This window comes from Mandrillus leucophaeus, unplaced genomic scaffold (assembly GCF_000951045.1).
Source record: "Mandrillus leucophaeus isolate KB7577 unplaced genomic scaffold, Mleu.le_1.0 Scaffold39, whole genome shotgun sequence".
NCBI lineage: Eukaryota > Metazoa > Chordata > Mammalia > Primates > Cercopithecidae > Mandrillus > Mandrillus leucophaeus.
The window spans coordinates 511,014-528,410 of NW_012104142.1; the positions used below are offsets into that span (position 1 = coordinate 511,014).

General features: G+C 46.2%; 1 protein-coding gene across 2 annotated transcripts in view; it reads left to right on the forward strand.

The window, feature by feature from the left end:
• Positions 1 to 17,397, forward strand: part of HK1 (hexokinase 1) — a 143,632-nt gene that overhangs the window by 4,805 nt on the left and 121,430 nt on the right. The window contains exons 2-3 of one of the 2 annotated variants that reach the window (XM_011991023.1): positions 5,904 to 6,025; positions 11,523 to 11,622. In XM_011991023.1, coding sequence (XP_011846413.1) covers positions 11,596 to 11,622 — 27 coding nt within the window. In that variant the 5' untranslated portion in view covers positions 5,904 to 6,025; positions 11,523 to 11,595. Of the gene's footprint in view, positions 1 to 5,903; positions 6,080 to 11,522; positions 11,623 to 17,397 lie in introns of both variants that reach the window. The other variant, XM_011991024.1, reaches the window with a different exon arrangement.

A 17,397-nucleotide genomic window follows, 5' to 3' on the forward strand; every position in this document is an offset into this window, starting at 1 on the left:
GATTCGGCCACTGCACTTCAGCCTGGGCGACACAGCGACACTCCGCCTCAAAAAAAAAGAAAAATTAATATCTTAATTTTAAGATATTGATTTTAAATGATTAAAATTATTTATTAATTAGCATAATTAAACATCAAATCATTCAATCATTAATTAATAATAATTATTTGTAATTATAGCTATTATGTTTATCTATAATTACATATAATGGGATATTTTATATATCTATATATATCCTACATATATATAGGATGGAAGCGAAGGATTGATAGATGTATCTTCTCCCAAAGAAGACAAGTATTTCAGCATGCTTTTACGTATTTTGATTTCTCCTACCCCTATAGCCCATCATACTGAAATGGTCTAGAATTTTAGTTCTGTGTTATTATTCATAAACCTTCACTTATTTGGCTTCCTCTAAGTGTTTTGACGGAGAGATACTATGTGGCAAGCTGAGGGTTTAAATGACTGAAAATATTTTTATTATGCCATCATATTTGAATGCTAATTTGGCTGGATATAAAATTCTAGATTCAAAGATCCCTTTCTTCTGTTCTTTAAATCTATTACCTTATTCTTTTCTTGCATCATTGTTGCAAGTCTAATGGCAATTTGGTTCTTGTTCCTTTTTGAGTAATCTGTTTTGTGTCTCTGAAAGCATTTAAAATTTTCTTTTTGGCTGGGTGCAGTGGCTCATGCCTATAATCTTGGCACTTTGGGAGGCTGAGGCAGGAGTATTGCTTGAGGCCAGGTGCTGAAGACCAGCCTGGGTAACATGTTGAAACCCCGCCTCTACTAAAAATACAAAAATTAGCCAGGCATGGTGGTGCTCACCTGTTGTCCCAGCTACTCAGGAGGCTGAGGAGGAGGATCATCTGAGCCTTGGGAGGTCAAGGCTACAGTGAGCCATGATCATGCCACTGCACTCCAGCCTGGGTAACAGAGTAAGACCCTGTGTCTAAATAAATAAATAAATAGGATTATACTTTAGAAAGTTTATCTAGCTTTTATTTCATTTATTATTATATATTGCAAAAAGGCTTTCCCACTCCCCATCTTTTGTATTTTTATAGCTCCTTATAAGCCTGAATAAAATACTATTTACCACACAACTGAGTGCTGATAAAAGTGGTTTGTTTTAGGCCAGGCACAGGGCTCACGCCTGTAATCCCAGCACTTTGGGAGGCTGACACGGGCGGATTACCTGAGGTCAGGAGTTCGAGACCAGCCTGGCCAACATGACGAAACCCGTCTCTACTAAAAATACAAAAATCAGCTGGGCGTGGTGGTGGGCACCACCAGCCCAGCTACTTAGTAATCCCAGCTACTTAGGAGGCTGAGGCAGGAGAATTGCTTGAACCCGGGAGGCACAGGTTGCAGTGCCACTGCACTCCAGCCTGGGCAACAACAGTGAGACTCCATCTCAAAAAAAAAAAAAGGTTTGTTTTATAGTGAACTGTGGAAGGATAAGGGGCACACTGGGCACAAAAATAAATCTGATGGTAGGGTTAGGACTGAGAGGGCAGAGGAAATGAGACTGACATTTCCTAGGGAAACTGACGGGTTAGCCAATGTTCCTATTCCAATCCATCTTCTTGGAACCTCCCTGCCATTTCCTCTGACATCTGAAGCACTTGCTGTAAAGCACTCACTGCTCACACTATGGCTGCCTGGCTGGCTTTCCTTGAGAATATGTATGTTTAATCTGTATTTTGTCTATGAAGCTTTTCGAGGGCTTTGTAGTTCTACTCCACACACTGCACACTCACCCATCCCCTTTTCCTCTGGTGGCTGGTACATGGAAAGTACTATAGATCAGATTGGAAATCCATCTCTCCTCTCAAAGCCAGCTAAAGCTACGTGGTCAGGCTCTGGGCCCCAGATTCTAGTCCTGATTTCTGAGTCTGCTTTCCAGGTCAGGGAATGCACTGGGGCTGATGACAAGGCTGGAACGTCCCGGGACTGAAGCTTGGATCCGAACTGTTGGACAGCGTCTGGAGTTTTGCACAAAAGAGAATTGAATTGTAGATCAGCTGGGAAGTTACTGCGATAGTCCTGGTGCCCTGCGGCCTCCAGCAACTGGAACCCTGTGGGAGCACATAGCTGGCATTTTTTGCTAGAGATTAGGAAGTCTTTTGCTTCCTCTGTGAAAAGGCTTGAATTCAATGGACTGTTGTGGTAAGATGAAGTGTTTTTTTTCCCCTTATTGGTAAAAATAAAACAGAGATTTGGCTTGGGTTATCACGCAGTGGTGGGCCCATGAGCTCGCTCTCCGGTGTTTGGCGGGAAGCCAGTTGAAGAGCATGTGGTCACATTTTTGTCCGGCGTCATCAAGAGTGTAGAAAAGCTGTGATCCTAGCCTCAGAGGAGTGAGCTTTTATTGCGGTGTGACTCTTCAAAGACCATCTTTATGCAAGAAATGTCAGAGGCCCATTTCATAGTAAGTTCTTTTGAAGTTTTGTTTTGGTTGAAGTTATATTATCACTCATGGGCTGATGTCATCTCCTTATGATGGTGTCCCCAAGAGCCTTCACAGGCCTAGGAGGCACTGGTTGGTGGTGGGAGGCCTAGGCTGAGAGGCAGGTCTCTTTGTTGTATTTCTTCCTGGGCTTTAGTCTGACTCTTTCTAAAATGGACTAATACTCTCTGTACCCTCCTTCTCATGTGGTGAAGGGTGTTGGGACAACATGCAAATATGGTTCAAAAGAGAACTGAAGCTGCTCTTTTCTACTCTGTCACATTTGCTTGCTTTGAATTGAGTCTTTTGTTAGCATATTCTTTGAAGTAGAACTTGTCCATGGTTAACTTTGGTGTCTTGATTTGGAGAAGAAATTGAGTAGTGCCCAATTGCAGGTAGACCAAGGAGGCTGAACTGGGTTTTCATGGGGTTTGTAGGATGTGCAGAATGGTTAAATGAATGTATGAATGAACATACGTAGGTCGAATGTGTGATGGGGAACCTCAGAATGACCCAAGAAACATATTTCTCCAGAAACTAAGTAGATCTTGGGCTGTGAAGTATTTAGTACCCATAACACACAATGATAGTTTAAATATGTGGTCCAAAAATTTGTTCCTCATCAGCCAAGTCATAAATGCAGGACTTAAGGGAAACTACATGTGAGAGGTGTCTGTGACCTAGGACATTGGAGGCCTGGGTCAGAGTTAGGAATCAGGACCTTGCAAAATTTACTTAACATTCTCCAGAATGTAGCCCAATCTACAAAGCCACTCTCATGTCAGCTGCTCAGCTGGAAAGCACATGTGCTTGAAGTTTCTTTCACCTTCACTCTTGCTTTAATAAAAGCATTTATAAGTCCAGGAGCTTATTTTATACTTTGATTGATCAGCGATTGTGTCTTCACTAAGAACCACCCATATTGTCATCCTTGGGCAGACACAAGGAAGGATGAAAGGATTTACCTGCAAGAATCTAGAGAACTAAGGCCAAGGGAAGCAGGTCAGACGGAGGTAGATTGCATCTCAGATTTAACCGGCCAATGACGGAAAAGGTTTTTTTTGAGACAGAGTCTTACACTGTTGCCCAGGCTGGAGAGATCTCGGCTCACCGCAAGCTCTGCCTCCCAGTTCACGCCATTCTCCTGCCTTAGCCTCCCGAGTAGCTGGGACTATAGGCGCCCGCCACCATGCCCAGCTAATTTATTTTTTTGTATTTTTAGTAGAGATGGGGTTTCACCGTGTTAGCCAGGATGGTCTCCATCTCCTGACCTCGTAATCTGCCCACGTCGGCCTCTCAAAGTGCTGGGATTACAAGTGTGAGCCACCGCGCCCGGCCTGGAAAAGGTTTTTTAAAAAGTGAGGTAGCACCTATCTGGATCTTGTCTTGGGTGTGTGCTATGGTCTGGATGTTTATGGCCCCCCAAATTCATAATTGAAACCTAATCTCCGATGTGATAATATTAGAAGGTGGGGTCTTTGGAGGTTATTAGGTCATGAGGGTGGAGCCCTCACGAATGTGATTCATCCCCTTATAAAGGAGACCCTAGAGAGCTTGTCAGTCCCTTCTACCAGTGAGGACTGAGTAGGAAGCCTGTCTTTGAGAAATGAGCCCTCACCAGATAGGCACCAAATCTGCTGGTGACTTAATCTTGGATTTCGCAGCCTCCAGACCTGTGAAATATACATTTCCATTATTTGTAAGTTACCTAGCCTATGGTAATTTGTTGTAGCAGCCTGAACGGACTAAGACAGTGAGGATGGGAGTGGAATATGATGTGCTAGGTTCTTTCCAGTTTTCAAATAATATGCTTTTACCTCCTGGAGTTTCATCCCCTGTGCCACTAATCTCTGATTTGCTAAATATTTGCATTTTTGTCTCCTACTCTCTACTTTATCAAACAACCTGTCCTATTTCTCTTTATAGCTGCAGACCCCTATCAGACCTCTCAAAATATCATTTATGACTTCCTCTTCCATGCGGAGAACATGAGAGAGTGAGAGAGAACTGGGATCTTCTATATTTTTAATGAATGAATCCACATGACTGTAGGCATCTAGAACAGGGCTCTCAAACTTCAGCAGGTCACAGAATCACCAGGAGGGCTTGTTAAAACACAGATTCTTGGTTCCACCCCAAAGTTTTCCATTCAGTAGATCTGGGGAAGGGCCCAAGAATGTACATTTCTAACAAGTTCCCCCCTAATGCTGTTGTTACTGGTGCAGGGACCACACTTTGAGAACCACCACCCTAGAGGACGGGGATCAAGCAAGCCCACTCTCAGTAAAATCCCAAATGCAGAGGGGTCAGATTAATAAGTACCAGGGTGTGCTGTCCTCTTCCTCCTCTTTCTCTTCCTCATCCTCCTCTTTTTCATGGCTTACCTGATCCCTGCCTCAGGGGCCTCCAAAGAAAACTCTGACTTAGACCAATGTGTCCCAGATTCAATATCACTTTCTATAGGAAGCTGTCCATGAACTCCAGGATTAGATGTTGTGGCTTCCTATACTTCTCCTTCTTGATAGCTATCATGATTCACAATTTGCAACTGAGATTTGTGTGATTTCTTAATCTCTGTTTCCTTCAGAGACTGTAAGCTCCATGAAGACAGGATATAAGAATAGTAGGAAAAAAAGGAAGGGTTTGGGTGGAGAATGGTGGTGAGTCACCCTTAGGATTGTACATAATAAAAGAAACAACAGAAGATTTTGTCCCCAAAGAATAAAGGAAGGGAAGGGAGGAGGAAGGAAAAAGGTGGCCTGGAACATCCATTAGAACTTTGGCTGCCAAGTCTAGCCCAGCTCTCTCTGGTGCGAACCAGAGGTTTGCCTGCTCTATTTTGGCCACAGAGTGGGCATTTCATCTCTCCACGCATTTTAAAACCTGAGTTGTTTTTTTTTTTTCAGTTCTGAGCTACTTACCCGCTCTAAGCCTCAGCTAGAGCACCCAAAAAACAAAGAATTAAGGCTCCAGGGCTGAAGAGACCTAAGTACAACACCCAGCTGTGCCATTGTTGCATTTCCATGAGTGCCTGAATTAACTCCTCTAAGCTTCGGCTTCCCTCCTGAAAAGGGTTTCTACTCCTAATGTTGGGACGCTTCCAGGAATCAGCACGTGAAGTCCTTAGCACAATCACCGGCTCAGTGCACATGAGTGGCCATTGTCATCACCATCTTCAATGTCATCGTCCTCTTCACCATTGTCACCATTCCTGTCCCCACACCCAAGGTTTCTGAGGTCTCAATGGGATAAAGAACTTCATAACCATGAAGCACTGTCTGAATGTCAAGGGCATCCAAGTGCCCCATCCCCTGCCCACAAGTCCTGCAGTAACATCCAAGGATGCCTTCCTTCCCCAGGGCGCTGGCGCAGGCTCTACCCCTTGCAAGCCTTTGGTGACTCTTGATTTTACGACAAATGCATCTTTTGTCTCTTCTGTTTTCAGGACTTCAACTAACCAACTAAAGAACTGTTCCCCAGAGCATTGTTCCTAAGGAGGAAAAGAGCCCAAACACCCACCCACACCTGCTTTGTGCCAAGAATCCACAGTTGGGTTGCAAGGACAGTGTATGATGTCCTTTTGGAAAAATGAGAGTGAGCACAAATGAAGAGCAAGCAAAGGTGTCTCCAGTCATCCCAAGGCAAGTGGGGAGTAGCCTGGGCTGTAACGGCCTCACTCCTGCATGAGACTCTCTCTCTGGCTTTTCGCATTAAGTAGTTTCCTGTCCTTCTGCGTAAAACAAAATGAATGGGCTGGGTGCGGTGGCTCACGCCTGTAATCCCAGCACTTTGGGAGGTCGAGGCGGGTGGATCACCTGAGGTCAGGAGTTCGAGACTAGCCTGGCCAACATGATGAAACCCCGTCTCTACTAAAAATACAAAAATTAGCCAGGTGTAGTTGTGGGCACCTGTCGTCCCAGCTACTCATGATGAGAATCGCTTGAACACAGGAGGCGGAGGTTGCAACAAGAGGTTGCAATGAGCCAAGTTTGCACCCCTGTGCTGCACTACAGCCTGGGTGACAGAGTGAGATTCTGTCGAAAGAAAGGAAGGAAGGAAGGAAGGAAGAAAGAAAGAAAGAAAGAAAGAAAGAAAGGAAGGAAGGAAGGAAGAAAGAAAGAAAAGAAAGAAGGAAGAAGGAAGGAAGGAAGGAAGGAAGGAAGGAAGGAAGGAGAAAGAAAAGAAAAGAAAAGGAAAGAAAAGAAAAGAAATGGAAAGAAAAGAAAGAGAAAATAAAAACTTATCCAAGTCTTAGGATCTTAAAAGGTAGATCCTGGGGTTTAAGCCCACTTATTTTACAGATGAGGCCCAGAGAGAGACAAACACTTTCCCAGGAATACACAGTAATTTGTAACTGGGCCAAAGCTCACTATGGTTAAGTCTTTTTGTTTGAGGTGACTGAGATAATGCCATCTATTTTTTTTTTTAAGGGAAATGCTGTGCTGATATTTCTCACAGTTTGAAACTTGTAAAATGCCTCTCTTCCCTGAGTACCCATCTGTCCTCTACTACCCTCAGGGTTTGGGACTGATGCTCTGCGGTTGAGGGAGAGTGGTTAAGAATGGAGGAGCTTGATTTCAAATCTCAGTTTGGTTAACTTACAGCTATATGACCTTGGGAAGCTACTTTACTGCGGTGAGCCTCAGTTTCCTCATGTGTAAAACTGGGAAAATAGAACTCATGAGGAGTTCTTGTGACCTAATGCCTGTGAGGTATTATATTTATAGCAGTGCCTCGCTAACAGGAAGTATTCAATAAATGCAAATTTATTGAATTTAATGACCTCCAAGAGAGTTGCTTAAGGGCAAAGTGGAAGTCAATTGAACAGTGGGTACATCCTCTCTGAAAGCAAGGCTAAAACTATCTTTAAAAAAAAAAAAGCATTACTGGAAAGGAACAAGGAATTCAGCTGCTAAACCAAGTGGAGTGACTCACTCTGTAATCCCAGCACTTCGGGAAGCTGAGGGAGGGGGATCACTGGAGCCCAGCAGTTCGAGCCTGGGCAACATAGTGAGATCCTATTTCCCCTTTTCTGAGAGGGAATCTTGCTCTGTCGCCCAGGCTGGAGTGCAGTGGCACAACCTCAGCTTACTGCAACCTCCGTCCCCAGGGTTCAAGTGATTCTCCTGTCTCAGCCTCCAGAGTAGCTGGGATTACAGGCACTCACCGACATGCTCAGTAATTTTTTTAGTTTTTCTTTCTTTCTTTCTTTCTTTCTTTTTTTTTTTGTAACGGAATCTCGCTCTGTCGCCCAGGCTGGAGTGTAGTGGCTCGATCTTGGCTCACTGCAAGCTCCGCCTCCCGGGCTCACGCCATTCTCCTGCCTCAGCCTCCAGAGTAGCTGAGACTACAGGCGCCGGCCACCACGCCCAGTTAATTTTTTTGTATTTTTAGTAGAGACAGGGTTTCACCATGTTGGCCATGCTGGTCTCAAACTCCTTACCTCAGGTGATCCGCCCACCTTGGCCTCCCCAGATGCTGGGATTACAGGGATGAGCCACCACACCCAGCCGTGAGATTCTATTCCTTAAAAAACAAACAAACAAGCAGGGCACGGTGGCTCACGCCTGTAATCCCAGCACTTTGGGAGGCCGAGGCGGGTGGACCACAAGTTCAGGAGATTGAGAGCATCCTGGCTAACACGGTGAAACCCCGCCTCTACTAAAAAAATACAAAAAATTAGCCTGGCGAGGTGGCGGGCGCCTGTAGTCCCAGCTACTCCGGAGGTTGAGGCAGGAGAATGGCGTGAATTGGGGAGGCGGAGCTTTCAGTGAGTCGAGATTGCGCCACTGCACTCCAGCCTGGGCGACAGAGCGAGACTCCGTCTCAAAACAACAGCAGCAACAAAACAAACAAAAAACAGGAAGGAATCCAGCTATTAGCAAAATTCAGATGAATTGTGGATTTTTCTGTTATTAAAATGTAGAGATATCAGGATCCTTAAACTCAAGTAAATGACACAACAAACGAAGCATATCGAATCTGAAGCTGTGTTATGATGGTGCCTGTGCCAGTTTGGGGGAAGGGCAATACTTGGCTTACACAGATGCTCTAGATCTTGAAGAGGGAGAGAGGGGCACAGTTCTACAGAGACCTGTGCCAGTACAAGAGAGAGGGGAGTTGCTTCCGGGGTGGAGAGTACATGGAGAATGGAACCACTGGCTATAAACCAGACTGCATGGTGGGCTGGTGGAAACACCAGTTTCTACATGACCTCTAGACCAAACACTCTAGACAAAAAGCAACTCTGCTTTGAATGACCTTCAAAGCGAATGCCCTGGGCCAGTCCCAAGGGTTCCTTCCCCACCTCCTACTCCGTCTCCTGGGTAACAACATTGTAAGCCTGGGAAGAAAGGGGGTGATAGCATAATATTCTCTGTCATGTTACAGACCCAGGGAGCTTTTAAGAAATAAATACCAATGGGAAAGAGGTAACATGCATTCTTTGTAAGTGCTTTGGTAATTCAAAGCAGTGTTTTAACTAGACTCGGGAAGTTGCCTGGGGATCAGAAAGGAAAGCAAAAATGTGTGTGGAATTTGTCAAAATTTGTTAAGCTCATCTAGCATAATAAGGAGAACATCTTTTTATAAAAACAAAGTTAAATCATAAATTATGGCCGAGTGCGGCGGCTGACTCCTGTAATCCCAGTACTTCGGGAGGCTGAGGTACGAGAATCACTTGAGCCCAGGGGTTCAAGACCAGCCTGGGCAACATAGTGAAACCCTGTCTCTACAAAAAATTAAAAAGTTAGCCAGCTGTGGTAGTTGGAGCCTGTAGTCCCAGCTGCAGAGGCTGAGGTGGGAGGATCACTTGAGCTCTGAAGGTGGAGGCTGCAGTTAGTGTGATGGCACTACTGCACTCCAGCCCGGGTGACAGAGTAGGACTCTGTCTCAAAAACAAGCAAACAAATAATTGCAAGGCATATATTTTATTTTTAGATCATGCTTTACTTTTTTTTTTTTTTTTTTGAGATGTAGTTTCGCCCTTGTCCTGGCTGGAGTGTAAGGGCACAATCTCAGCTCACTGCAACCTCCGCCTCCCAGGTTCAAGGGATTCTCCTGGCTCAGCCTCCCAAGTAGCTGGGATTACAGGCATGTGCTAGCATGCTTGGCTAATTTTTTGTATTTGGTAGAGAAGGGGTTTCACCTTGTTGGTCAGGCTGGTCTCGAACTCCTGACCTCAGGTGATCCACCCACCTGGGCCTCCCAACGTGCTGGAATTACAGGCATGGGCCACCTCCTGAGGCACCTAGCCTCATGCTTTGCTTTGAACTAGGGGAACCATCAGTGCCTCTGTGGAGGAAGCTCATAGAGAAGCCAGGGACAAATCCTAGAAGGCTTTACACTTTCAGCCAGGGCTCTCCAGACCATTTTGGTTATGCACTCCATCAGTAAAATATTTTTGTAGACACATTGTATTAGTCTGTTTTCGCACTGCTATAAAGAAATGCCCCTCAATTATGTCATAATAATATCATACAAGTATTTGAGTTGAAAAAAAAAAAAAGAAAAAAAGGAAAAGAAATGCCCGAGACTGGGTAATTCAAAAAGGAAAGAGGTTTAATTGACTTACAGTTCAGCATAGCTAGAGAGGCCTCAGGAAACTTATAATCATGGCAGGAAGGCAAAGGAGAAGCAAGGGACCTTCTTCATGAGGCTGCAGGAAGGAGAAGTGCAGGGTGAAGGTGGGAGAGCCCCTTATAAAACCATCAGATCTCGTGAGAACCTGCTCACTATCACAAGAACAGCATGGGGGAAACCACCCCCATGATCCAATTACTTCCACCTGGTCTCTCCCTTGACATGTGGGGATTAGGGGGATTATGGGGATTATAATTCAAAATGAGATTTGGGTGGGGACACAAAGCCTAACCATATCACACATTCCTCAGTACATGTATTTTAATTATTTTGAGATTATATATCTTTATGAGTCCACTTATGTAAAATGGCCAGAAGGCAAATTCACAGACACAGAAAGTAGATTAGTGGTTGCCAGGGGCTGGGGGAAGGATCGAATGAGAATGGCTGGTGATGGGTATGGGTTTCCTTATAGGGTGATGAAAATTTTCTGGAATTAGTGATGATGGTTGCACAAACTTGTGAATATACAGAAAACCACTGAATTATACACTTTAAAGGGTGAACCTTTTGGTATGTGAGCTATAACTCATTAAAAAAAATCACATGTAAATAATGTGTACATTATAAAGAATAGCCTTAAAAAGTTATAGGGTGAAATTTTAAAAGTCAAGTAGACTGAATGCAGTGGCTTACACCTGTAATCCCAGTACTTTGGGAGGCTGAGGCAGGGGAATCACTTGAGACCAGGGGTTCAAGACCAGCTTGGGCAACATAGCAAGATCCTGTCACTACAAAAAAAAATTAAAACTTAGGCTGGCATGGAGGCGCATGCCTGTGGTTGCAGCTACTCAGCAGGCTGAGACAGGAGGATTGCTCATGTCCAGGAGTTCGAGTTTGAGGCTGCAGTGTGCTACGATGGTACCACTGCACTCCAACCTGGTCAACAGAGTGAGACTCTGACTTGGCCTTTTGGAGATGTCTTTGCTAATTTCCACTTCTATTGGATTTCCTCTCCAAAGCATGAGTCTTTCTTTGGAGGTAGTCATAAGCAGAGAAGGTTGTAGTCAGTGATGAGGTACCACTTCCAGACTAGGCTCCAGGGAATTTCTTCTAGAATGTCAGGCTGCCAGAAACCTTGACTGGGTGCAGTAGCTCAGGCCTGTAACCCAGCACTTTAGGAGGCTGAAGTGGGAGGTTCGCTTGAGCCCAGGAGTTCGAAACCAGCTTGAGCAACAGAGGCTGCAGTGAGCTATGATGGCGCCACTGCACTCTAGTCTGGGCAACAGAGCAATACTCTGCCTCAAACAAACAAAAGGAGAAACTTTATGACATTTTACCTGGGTTTACGAATCATCTAGAAACGTGTCTGCACTATGTTTTGGTTCTCAGTATTAGGGTGTTTAGCTTCCTGATTAGTGAGGACAAAAATGAGACTGACAATCCCCTGACCCTGCCTTCTTTGAACTTGGCCTTTCTCCAGGCGTTCGAGACCCAGCTGTTGAGAGTAGAAAAGCAGAAGAAAGGACCTGAGGTCAGCAAGTGCCCTCCCCACAATGGGGCAGATCTGCCAGCGAGAATCGGTAAGCTCTGGTCTTTCTTTCTTCCTTCCTTCCTTTCTTTTTTTCTTTTTTTTGAGACATTTTTGTTCCATCGCCCAGGCTGGAGTGCAGTGGCGTGATCTCAGCTCACCGCAGTCTCTGCCTCCCGGGTTCAAGCGATTCTCCTGCTTCAGCCTCCCAAGTAGCTGGGATTACAGGCATGGGCCACCACGCCTGGCTAATTTTGTATGTTTAGTAGAGATGGGGTTTCTCCATGTTGGTTAGGCTGGTCTCGAACTCATGACCTCAGGTGATCCACCTGCCTTGGCCTCCCAAAGTGCTGGCTTTACAGGCCGCTCTGGTGTTTCTTTAGCTTCTCAAAGGGGTCACATGTACCATAGCCTGCTCAACCTGCTGTCCCCAGGAGAGGGGTGTGTTGGGGTCCATCTTAGAGGAGGGAAAACTCTGACCAAGAGTACAGCAGGAAAGCATCATGAGGCAAGGCAGGAGCCCCCCAAACCCAGCCTCTAAGTCTTGCTGCAGGTTCATGTGCAGCAGGGGCCACTTGTGTTCTGACCAAGGGAAGCCCAGAGGATCGCTCTGTATCCCCCTGGTTAATAGCTTTTTAGACAGTTATGCTGTGAAGTCATCAATGTGTGCTGGAAATAGGAGTTTGGCTTTTTTGTCTTCTCTGGCTGAATTTTATGCTTCCGTGTAAAAATGGGCTTCTGCCCAGCAGTTTTTTTTTTTTTTTTTTTGAGACAGATACTCACTCTGTTGCCCAGGCTGGAGTGCAATAGTATGATCTCAGCTCACTGTAACCTCTGCCTCCCGGATTCTTGTGCCTCAGCCTCCCTAGTAGCTGAAATTACAGGCATGCACCACCATGCCCAGCTAATTTTGTAATTTTTTATAGAGATAGGGTTTCCTCATGTTGCCCAAGCTGGTCTCGAACCCCTGGCTTCATAATATCCGCCCATCTCAGCCTCCCAAAGTGCTGGGATTATAGGCGTGAGCTACTGTACCCAGCCAATTTTTTTTTTTTTTTTTTCATTTTAACAGAGACAAGGTCTTACTATGCTTTCCAGGCTGGTGTTGAACTGGCTTCAAGTGATCCTCCCACGTCATCCTCCCAAAGTGCTGGGATTACAGTCTGAGCCACCGTGCCCAGCCCAGAAGCCCGTTCTTACATCTTAAAGAGCTTTGATTCTTCCCCTGGATATTGAAATAAACCCTGGAAAATGTTTATAGGGCAAATTATGTTCTTCTGAGTAGCTGGCTCATTTTAAATTAATCTATGCTGCAGATGGGTCCCTCTGGAGCAAGGACTACAGCTGTTCCACCCCACCCCCCCACCAACAGAACAATTTGGGAAATGGAGACACAGTGGGGTTGATCGCAATGACAAACACAGTGCTCATACTAACCGAGTGCCCTGAGCCCAGAGCACTCTCAGAGCCCCATTTAAATCACTGCAGTGGCCTGGCCTGTTTGCTTTATGAAGACTTCCCCTGGTCAGCCCTTGGGTGGCAAATTAATTTCTGACTAGTGTCTGAAAGTGGACAATACAAGCTCAAGGAGTTGCTTCCACCTCAAGCAAGAGGTGAGGGGCTTGGGCATGCCTGGGGTGGTCATCTTTCCCTCAGTCCTACAAGAGTAGCTTACAATGCCCTCTTCAGCATCTTTGAGAAGAGGTTTGCAAAGTCCAGCTCAGGTGCATCCTTCCTGCCTCCCAGGGTTGTTTGCTTGTTTGTTTGTTGTTGTTGTTGTATGTTGTTGTTGTTGAAACAGAGTTTCACTCTTGTTGCCCAGGCTGGACTGCAGTGGCGCAATCTTGGCTCACTGCAACCTCTGCCTCCCAGGTTCAAGCAATTTTCCTGCCTCAGCCTCCCCAGTAGCTGGGATTACAAGCCAGGACGCTCGGCTAATTTTTTGTATTTTTAGTAGAGATGGGGTTTCACCAAGTTGGCCAGGCTGGTCTCGAACTCCTGACCTCAGGTGATCCACCCGCCTCGGCCTCCCAAAGTGCTGTGATTACAGGTGTGAACCTCCGGGCCTGCCCAGTCCCTCTCAGGCTTTTGAGAGGATTGAATTCTGTCCTGTTCCTAATGCCCAACTGGAAGCTCCCGGCCTCAGTCTCCTTCGTGGAATCCAAGGCTCCTGCGTGGTTGTCAGTGGGGAGTGGAGGCCACTAAATATAGAAATTCAAAATTCCTCTTAGCCGTTGGGCCTCTTAGGCCTCTTCCTTTTCTCTTCCTTCACCCCCAACCAGAGTGAGAAAAGTTTTGCCTGCTTTGGGAAAGAAGGAGCCCTTCTAAACCTGGAAGTGTGTTTGGGATGCCATTGCCACCTCTCATGGCCCCCTTCCTGTGCCCTTGCCTGGCTTTGCCAGTCCCAGGCAGAATGCCACCAGGAATTTAGAGCAGGCCAGGCCAGCCTTGGAGAGGTGGCACAAAGCAGCCAGTGTCACAGGCGCCATGTGGCAGTCAGCAGGTTTGGACTCCGGCACCCAGAGTTCAGTGTCAATCTGATGACAGACCCTCAGGTCCTCTGTGGTGCGTGGAGGTTCAGGGAGAGGAGCACAGGCTCTGGGATCTCAGACACAGAAGGAAATCCAACAGCTGGACATTGATTTGGTCCCATCAATTAGCCCAGCAAGTTGTAGTTCTTATTGCCTGGAGCCTCTGTCAATCCATGATCTTTATTGTAGCTGCTTTATTTACCAAGCAAGTCCTCTGTGCCCACTACTCCCAAAGGCCCAGTGAAGAAGGTGTCATTCCCATTTCACAGATGGGGAAACAGGCTTAGAGAGGTTAAATTCCTTTCCCAAGCTTGTACAGTTGGTCCTGGCAGATCCAGGACATAAACTCAGGTCTCTCTCACTCCAGGACTGTGCTCTTTCTACCCACCATCAAGCTCAAGGCTGAAGGTGAGGTGTGTGACTCCAACCCTAATTTCCTAAGGATAGATATATTTGGAGTTGTTCCAAGCTTAGAAACTTGTGCTCGGGATATTGAAATTTCCAGTTAGTCTAAGGAAGGGCCAAACATTGCGTGGTCCATTTGGTTTCTTTCTCATAGGTTTCCTGACAATTCCAAGCCCCAGACAGTATTTTTCACTGTTGCCTTACTACTAATTCTCACGTAGGCTTGAAAGTATCCGCAAGGCTTCATCAGAGCCATTTCAGCAGGGAGTTGGCTATCATGGGGCTGCCAGTGTAAGGCCTAGACAGTTTTGGCTTTGGGCATGTGGAAAACTTGCCTGGATTGTTCTGTAAGCTCAGACTGTCTATGGGATGCTATTTTTTGCTTCCCTAGTTTTCCTAGGACCATAATTTTTTAAAATTTTATTTTGTATAGATGGGATCTTGCCCTGTCACTCAGGTTGGAGTTCAGTGGCACAGTCATGGCTCACTGCAGCCTTGAACTCTTGAGCTCAACTGATCCTCTTGCCTCAGCCTCCCAAGTAGCTGGGACTAGAGGCGTGTGCCCCCACACTCAGCTAATTTTTAATTTTTTTTGTAGAGACTGGGTCTTGCTATGTTGCTCAGGCTGTTCTTAAACCCCTGGCCTCAAGTGATCCTCCTGCCTCAGCCTCCCAAAGTGCTGGGATTACAGGTATGAGCCACTGCACCCAGCCTAGGACCTTGATTATGTGAGGTAGGACAAGAAGTGCTGAAAAGATCATCCCTGCCCTCTAGGGAAGACACATTCATGGGTTACCCCTCATTCTTTCAGGGACTACCTGCCTGTCCGTGGGCTGCTATACAAGCTTCCCGGAACTTCAGTCTCCTTCCTTAGAGAGTGGGGTTGCCCCTTGTGCTCTGTCACTCTGGGTTTCATCCCTTCTCACCCACTAATAGTGGGGAGGAAGAAGAAGAACTAATATTTATGCTGTGCTTTCTGGTTCTGGGCACTAAGATAGGAGGCACTTTACAGGTTGTTATTACAGATAAAGGGCTGAGGAGGGCCTCAGTTTTTGTATTCATATTTTTCCCCCAGTTTTCCCCCAACCCCCGATGCTGCAGAGATACCTGCAGGGGTGAGTGGAGACTGACAATCAGAATCCTCTGAGATCTCCAAGTTAAGAGCAGAGTTCTTTGAAGTCCCTAGTCATCACCAATACACTTGAGTTTGGGCTACATCTGTTCTGACTTGAGGCTCCCCAGAAAGTTTGTCTCTAGCAACCCCGGGATTGACTGGGACCAGGACCCACCCCATCCCCTGCTAGTGGTAGGTGGAAAGGTGGGGCCAGGCTCTAATCCGTCTGATTCATCTCCCCTTTCACTGGACAAGACTGATTTGACCTCCACTGGCTCCAGAGCAGGCACGCTGGCTACACTCCAAATACTCATTTCTGGAGGTGTGACTTGAGCCCATTACCAAGCATTTTTATTCATCCCCCTGCTGCCTATCTGGCATCTTCTGTATGTGGGGACGTTTATCAACTCTGTGCTCCTTGGGTAGCCTTCTTCTGTGCCCAGGGACACAGGACAGCTCAGTCCCCAGCCTCAGTCAGCTGCCCTGGGCATGTTAGGCAGGTGGGCTGGTACTCACCTGTGCCTGAGGTTGGAGCCTCAGTTCACCTTCAGTAGGTCTAAGTTTCCTTTTCCATGAAGTATTCCAGCAACCAGAAAGTCAAGCATCTAAACAGGCCAGCTTGCACATGATTTTTGGAGATACTGGAGGAGGAAGGACGGTATCTCCAAGATATGTATGCATTGTCATTTCTGCCTCCAACCTTGAAATCTTTTTCTGTATCAGTTGGCTTTTGCTGTGTGTGTGGTGTAATAAATCACCTTAATACTTAGTGGCTTAAAACAATAATCTCTTATTTACCCCCAATCCTGTGAGTTGGTAATTTGGACTGAGCTCAGCTGGAACGGCTCTTCTCTGTCCCATTTACTGTCAGCCTGGCTCCCTCAGAGGTCCGCAGGCAGCTTGAGGTCTGTGGCTTCTCTTCCACATCTGAAAGTTGACTGGCTATAGGCAAGGGTGGTAACTGGGCCATGTGCCAACATGTTCAGCAGACTAACTGGGGCTCATTCACATAGTGGTGGTTGCAAGGGTTCCAAGAGTAGCATGAGAGGTCAAACCCCAAAGCACAAGCATATTTTGAGTGTCTGTTTGCATGGCATTGCTATTGTCCTACGAGCCCAAGCAAGTCACATGGCCAATCCCGGAGTCACTGTGGGTGGAGACTATGTAAAAGCATGGGTACAGGGAGGAGAATTAGTGTGGCTGGTTTTTTGCAAACAATTTACTACACCCTCCCTATCCATTCAGCTATCATCATGAAAAAATTCATATGAGCTTTTCTCTTGAGTGGCAGCAGCTTCCAAAATTTGTGAGGCAAGGGAAGTTATAAAAAAGCAGAATCTGCCAGGTGCAGTGGCTCACGCCTGTGATCCCAGCACTTTGGGAAGCTGAGGCGGTGGATTACTTGAGCTCAGGAGTTTGAGACCAGCCTGGTCAATATAGAGAGACTCCATCTGTACAAAAAATAAAAAAATTTGGCCAGCCACGGTGCCTCATGCTTGTAATCTCAGCACTTGGGAAGCTGAGGCAGGCAGATCACTCAAGGTCAGGAGTTCAAGACCATCTGGACCAACATAGAGAAATCCCGTCTCTACTAAAACTAAATTTAAAAATAAACATTAGCTGGGTGTGGTGGCAGGTGCCTGTAATCCCAACTACTCGGAAGACTGAGGCAGGAGAATTGCTTGAACCCAGGAGGCGGAGGTTGCAGTGAGCAGAGATCGCGCCACTGTACTCCAGCCTGGGTGACACAGCGAGACTCCATCTCAATAAATAAATA